Below are 7,500 nucleotides of genomic sequence, written 5' to 3'. Positions count from 1 at the left end.
GTGAGGGTCTCTTTCCGCTTTAGGTGACCGCCCTCAAAATTATCCCGCTTCTCCCTGGTAAGCGAATTCTTGTTACCAGTATGTATTTTGAGAGATTCCGTGCCCTCCATACCTTCGAGTTTGTTGGTCCAGTAGAAATCGCAACACCGTAACATTCGTGTTTTTTCATTATCACATTCCTATATACCTGTAATAAAAACGCAACAAAAAAGCTAGAATGTTGGATGTACTCTCTCCCCTCTCATGACCCCAAGTAATCGATCAAAATACCGTGTGTTTTCCAAGGTACTTCGACCTTACAGCCATTGCAGTTATCGTTAATCTCTACATCCGTGTTGTTAGTCGCAGAAAAAAACGGCTTAGGGTATCTACATCGCTTCTGCGACTCGCAAGCTGATAAAACCCAAGCCTGTGCAAGCATTCCAGCCTGAAACAGTATCACGAATCCAAACGCTAAAAGTTTGAGAGTCCTGCATCGAGGCGAGATTAATTAAAAACCGCACAACTTGTTTGGTAAACACCGGGCAAATCTGACGGACTACAGCGCGTCTGATAAGAGTGGATGTGTTGTCGCTTTTAGGCTTTCGGGGAATGTAAGTAATGATACTATGGCTAAAAAGACCTGAAATAAGAATAGTGGTAATAATAATAACAATAAAACATGTCGATTAGGTTCTGAGGGTCTTAGTACCTGGCATATGCATATATAAATAGACGTATAAATAAATAAACAGATTAATATATACATACATAATATATGTATACACACACACACACACACACACACACACACACACATATATATATATATATATATATATATATATAATATATATATATAATATATATATATATATATATATATATATGTGTGTGTGTGTGTGTGTGTGTGTACGCACACGCATACGGATGCACACGCACCACGCACACACACACACACACACACACTCACACATATATATACAGACACACATACACATTCATTTACACACATACACATATACATTTATTTACAGACAAGCATAAGCACACGCATACACGAACACATCCATACACACACACACACACACACACACACACACACACACACACACACACAACACACACACACACACACACATAACATTATATATATATAATATATATAGTAATATATAATATACATACATACATCCATCCATACATACATATATATATATATATATAATATATATATATATATATATATATATATATATATAATATATATATATATATATATATATATATATATATATATGTATATATATTATATATATATATATATATATATATATATATATATGTACATAGGCATAAACATACTATATGTATATATACATATATATAGGCATATATATAAATACACACACAAACACACACACACACATTCATAGGCATTCTTTGAAAATGACAGGTAATAAGGCCCTCGGTGCCTAATTAGAGTCGGCATTTTGCATTGTTTTGGCGATGCCAGTGTTTCCCTTTAACGTAAATACACAATATGAGCACAATAGTATTATGCATTACACATTGCAGTATATGAGTTGGCAGTCTTTCTCTTTAATATAAATACGATTATTTTCAATTGCATACTAAACGTAATACGGTATATAGCTTTTCGAGCTTACATAATTCAACTAATTAAAACCATAGAAATGTACTGTAGGCCTATATACAAAATCATGAATAATCTATAAATGTACCATAGGCTTATATATAAACTTAAAATCATGAATGAATCTGAAAATGTACAGTAGATTTGTGAATCTAGAATCACGTATAATCTAGAAATGTACCCTACGTTTATATAAACTGGAAATGTAACGTAATAAATATGGATAATCTCGAAATGTAACCTAGGCCTATCTATAAATTTAGAATCATGAATATCTACAACAGCACCATATTCCGGTATATAAATTAAGAATCATTTACAATCTAGAAATATACCGTAGGCTTATATACAAATTTAGAATCATGAATAATATACTTTCCATTTTACATATACGTTAGCAACACCCAGGTTCTGCATGCCGGGTCGCACCTTTTGTTCGTTAACGTTGCATTAATTACCTTTTGTCCAGCATTTCCCACGTGTGTCCAATTAGCTGAGCCTAATGTTATGAAATCGATAATCGCAAAATACCGGTTGGGGGAAAAACATGCGATAATTATATCCGTGAATGACCTAACGACAGTCAATGGGAAAACTAAATGTAAACACTATAGATATATATAAAAAGGTCCATAATTGAACGAGTCTATTAGCACCGCTTTTATCAAAATTAGGATGGCTATCACAATCATTATCAACATGATTCGAACCAGATTAATATCAGGTTTAATATCATTAGCAGTATATTGGTCTTAAATGCATTTAAATACATCAGTAATACATAATACAGAAACCCAACGAGTAAACTAACACACAACCACGCATTCGTACACCCACACTCATACATAAACATAAATCTACACACATGCATGTATACGCGCTCGCGCGCGCGCACACGCACGCACACACACGTACACAAGCACACACACACACACAAGCACACACATATACATACGCACACACACATACATACGCACACACACATACATACGCACACACATGCATACGCACACACACACACACACACACACACACACACACACACACACACACACACACACACACACACACACACACACACACACACACGTGCACGAGTGTGAATGAGTGTGAGTGTGCGCGCGCGTGCGCATTTACATATTCATGCATGTGACTAAGCACGCGTTTGCGCATATGAGCAAACAAAACAAAATGCTATTAACCTCAAATAACAAAGGATAAACAACCCGAACCCAGACTTTATTTAGCAGAATGAAACTCCCCGCCCGTATCTCGTTACCTGAATTACGCCCGAAAGCCTACGGGACAGATGACACTAATTCGTAAACACACACTTGGGGTCAAAGGGGCCACGAATGAGCCTCACGTGCGTCCGCTACTAACCGTGAATGGCGTGCGCTTGGAAGAAACGAGCGTAAAATTCTATAAATTCAATTAATCCCTGTGGTTACGAGACATGATTCCGTGCGGGGTGCCTCGGAATATAAATCTAAAGTTTGAGAAACAGTTCCCGGTATTTATGTGGATTGCCATTCTAGGGAAAAAGAATCAAAATATAGTTTGCGTAGAATAAGGGCCTTCAATTTGAACATGTAATTGGAATAACGTCGCATGAAAGTCACTCCGAGCTTTTTAAAACATAAATTACAGTAGTTTGTATACTGTAAACCAACCGCAACACTAATCGTGCCCAGTAAAGCAACAAACACACGCTGGCTAGCTCTAGTATGCACCCAGATATCCTAACCGAGGGAGTACTGGCTCGCGGGGCCAGTACGTGGCGCCGAACACCTGGCAGCAGCCGAGCAGGTTCGACAGCTGAGGAACAGAGCGGAAGTTCTTTGTTGACCCAAGTTTAGAGCAGCTCCAGCGAACATGCGGTCTGCTAGACCTCCTGCTTCGCCCCCTAGACCCGCGTCATGTGGTGCACTGATATGTCCTCTCGTGGCGGCTCACTGGGACATGCCCGCTCACGCTAGACAGCTCTGCACCTCGGCTCTCCAAACAACAAAAACGAAGTATTCGGGCCCTTCATTCGCACGCAAACTTGACGACGAACACGCGTACTGAATTGCATCAACGACATACGACATTCACGATCACGAGCGTAAACCACCAAGCAACGAGGGAGCACACGTCCTGAATAAAGAGATCACAGCAGGAGAGACTCGAACAACGGAACAGTCATTTCGGTCTTCAATGAGCAGATTATAAGTCATCACAAGCCTTTAACAGATCGGAGAGCTTTCGTGCAAGTCTCCCCTGATAACGGTGCTGTCCTGCATCACACACAGCACCACCACTACCACCTGCTCGCCACCACGACACACACAAACAGATATGGGGGGTCCACGGTCGTCTCTGCTGAAGCAACGATTGCCCCGTCCACGTTGGTCGTTTCCTGAGGGCGTGACCCGCCGGCACAGCCCCAAAATTTGCTCTAAGGCCACTTATGAGATGCACAAAAGTGAGAAGACTGCAGCAGGCCTACACTAGCTGGCCTCGCCCCCAGACCCGGGGCTCAGGTTGGCGGGGCGCAGCTCGCTCAGATGAGGCCAGATCGATACTAGTCCTGGATACTGCCAGCGAGCGTGGCCATGCCGGGGTAGAACTCCCTCCAGCGCCGCCTCCCCTCGCAGGACCCGCCCTCTCTCCCCCTCGGCAGGATTCCCCTCCTCTCCCCTCTTCAGGATCCGTCTTCCCTTCCCTCTGTAGGACTTTCCCGTTCCTTCATAACCTTTGCGTCGCTCCCTGTGGCTAATCAAAGGATCCATTATCCCTCCCCAACATTAGGGTAGAGCTCCCACCCCTTGCCTAATAACTCCTCCCTCCCCGCCGCCCGCACGTCACGTTCCCTCCCGACGGCGGCGAAGGGAGGGCACACGTTACCCTTGTAGAACTCGACGCAGCGCCCCTCGTCTCCCCCTCGCCTACCGCCAGTCCACATCCGTCTACAGGTCTTTCTTCCCTTCTCTTCCTCCGCCTTGCGCTCTCGACGATTATCCCACCTCCCAATCATCACCCCCTTCATCTCCTAATCTCCTCAATGACCCTCTGACGCCATGGAGGTAAATAAAGATTCAACCAAAGGAAAATAACATAAAAAAGGAACTCCCTGGACTGCCTCACCCTCCTCCCGAGACTATGATTTCCGTCAAGTTGAGGCGTCCTACCCGCGTCCCGAGGACCTGGCGTTCGTGTCTGGCGAGTCGAGGAGACGATACATGCCTCTCAAGCCGTCCATTATTACGGGTCTTCGCCGAGCGTCCCTGGCAAGCTCAATCAACCTTTATCCCAAAATATTGTTTCTATTTTCTTGTTCCCTGAGCGAAATTGGGTCCGCAGTGGTAACCCGAAGCTCCTCCACTTTCTTCCCTTCCTACATTTCTGGGTTGGAGATTGCGCTGCATTATTTTTTGCCTTCCGAAAAATACAAGGGAAGTTGGGGTATTTTCTGTGTGATTAAAGACGAAAAAAATTGGGAAACGCAACGTGTTATTATGAGAAAATGAACGTCGATTCGCAGCAGATCATACTCGTCCTTCCCGCAGCACTAGGTACGTCGGTCATGATATTTCGCAATGTGCGCAGAGACTGGTCATAGCGTGTGTGCTATTCCTTCTGTGCATTTTCAAACAAAGAAAAGTGGCTTCGTTAAAGGCGCGACCAAAGGCAAGTATCTTTTGCTTTCGACCTCTCAACTTCGGCTGCACAACTCATCAGCAAGATCATTTACTGGTGAAGACTTTCTTTGTAATCAAAATTGGAAGTTAATTGTGACAAAACTATGACGTATCATTATATAAAAAAATATAAGGATACGGTATGGCCAATCAGCGAAAACAACTTTAATTAGTGGTCAAAACAGCGCTATTGGCTAAGTATTCATCTTAAAATACGTTATATCTTCCCCATAACCGCAAAACAAGTCGTGTTGTAAGAGCGCAGATGCAACAGAGGCAAAATGTGAGAAAACATACGAAGCAATCAATCTCGTTCTGTTAAAAAAAGCCCCATGAATGCGGGCGGGAGTATGGGCGTCCCGACAGAGTGTGAATGACTCCGGACGGGCTACATCAGCACAGTGTTGACATTTACATTCCGACGTTGGGTCACAATTGTTGACAGCGGCGTGTTTTTTCACAAGGCATCGACCCATTTCAACTCTTTCCATTCAATTCTTTCCACTTTCCACGCGAACGCTAGCTGAGGGATCAATAAAGCAATCCCCGGTCCCAGCGGATGCGAAGCGAAGTACAGAGGCGACGGATCACAGCACCCATCCGTCCGTCCCCTCGGCGATGCTAAGCACGCGGCCTTGCGCTCACATTCTCCGGCGCTGACCCTCATCAGCCCCGTACATGGACGCTGCTGACACGGTCGCGGCTCTACCTTCATTCTTGAAACCTCCCTCGCATTGTCTCCCTCTCACTAGCGCACTCGACCATCTGCTTGACTCTTTAATCCACACTACCACCCTGCAATTCCCCTTTTTTGTAGTATGACTGATCTAAGAACAACCATCATGAACCAATCCTGTGGTGTCATCCTGGTAGAACTACTTTCTAAACCTGCCTTGCACTCGGGTTAATCCGCGGTTACTTTATATTACAGGTACTACTCTTTCTGCCATACTAGTGTTACGCATATCCTCATACATGTGTAATTGTACTTAAGAGGAAGGCCAAATAACCAGTGTGTTTGTGCTTATTTGTTTGTTTGTTAGTTTGTGTGTGTGTGTGCGTGTGTGTGTGTGCGTGTGTGTGTGTGTGTGTGTGTGTGTGTGTGTGTGTGTGTGTGTGTGTGTGTGTGTGTGTGTGTGTGTGTGTGTGTGTGTGGGGTGTGTGCGTGCGTCGTGCGTGCGTGCGTGCGTGCGGTGCGTTTGGTGTCGTTGTGTGCGTGGTGTGTGTGTGTGTGGTGTATGTGTGTGTGTGTGTGTGCGTGGTGTGTGGTGTGTGTGTGTGTGTGTGTGCGTGTGTGTGCGTGCGTGCGTGGGTGTGCGTGCGTGCGTGGTGTGTGTGTGGTGTGTGTGTGTGTGTGTGTGTGTGTGTGTGTGGTGTGTGTGTGTGTGTGTGTGTGCATGCGTGTTTACGTATTTACGCGTGCGTGTTTGAATGAATCAACAGCACATTCATATTCGCAAGGACAGTCTCATCAACCGTATAATCCGTAACGCAAGCAAATGAAACGTGCGCTTTCTCACGTGATCACTCAAAGCAGCATACTATTTTTCAGTTCTTTTGACTTCTTAACTAAACTCCCATCGTCTATAGCGTCGAATAAAGAACTAAATTACATAACTGGCCTGAATGAGCAACGAAGGATTACAGTGGAAACGAAGACCACACAGTAAAACATCAGTCCGCCCGCCTGGCGCCCACCCTCAAGCAAGCTCCCTAAGCCGTGGTGTTTCCCCCGAGGCAATCCCTAACCGGATAAAACCTCCCGCCCTTCCACTCACTTGAAATATACCTGTCTGCAGTGCCGTCCCTCTGATCCCTAGGCTTATTTATAGGAGAACCAATCGAGTGCAAAGTCAGTGACCTGGTCGGATCAGCTGCATGCGAATCTTGCAGTCACGGCGCCCTTGGTCAGCGATTTTTTTCTGTCTTCCTTTTTTGTCCTAGCGTTTCAAAGAGTAATCTGGCGGCCCGGATTAATTCCATCTGCCAATCGGGGGGAGTGGAATCGGCACAATGAGCAGATTTGCAGCGAGGCGCGTTGGCCGTCACGATATTGGATCAGGTCGCCGTATCCATCAATAGCCGGAACAGCGACGGCACAATCCCGGCTCGGATCGCAGTCCGATCGCCACGTGCTGTCACTATCACTGTCACGCGAATCACTACTGTCATACTCATGTT

The 7,500-nt window shown here is 44.6% G+C and overlaps 1 protein-coding gene across 1 annotated transcript in view; it reads right to left on the bottom strand.

Moving 5' to 3' along the window:
• The window catches only part of LOC119595550 (mucin-19-like), a 107,728-nt gene that overhangs the window by 91,893 nt on the left and 8,335 nt on the right, over window positions 1-7,500 (bottom strand). The window contains exon 2 of the mRNA XM_037944668.1: window positions 1-187. This exon is cut by the window's left edge and continues 1,112 nt beyond it. Within this exon, the coding sequence (XP_037800596.1) occupies window positions 1-155 (155 nt within the window). The 5' untranslated portion in view covers window positions 156-187. The remainder of the gene's footprint in view (window positions 188-7,500) is intronic.

This window comes from Penaeus monodon, chromosome 36 (assembly GCF_015228065.2).
Source record: "Penaeus monodon isolate SGIC_2016 chromosome 36, NSTDA_Pmon_1, whole genome shotgun sequence".
NCBI classification, from domain to species: domain Eukaryota; kingdom Metazoa; phylum Arthropoda; class Malacostraca; order Decapoda; family Penaeidae; genus Penaeus; species Penaeus monodon.
This window is presented reverse-complemented; position numbering and strand designations above follow the sequence as displayed.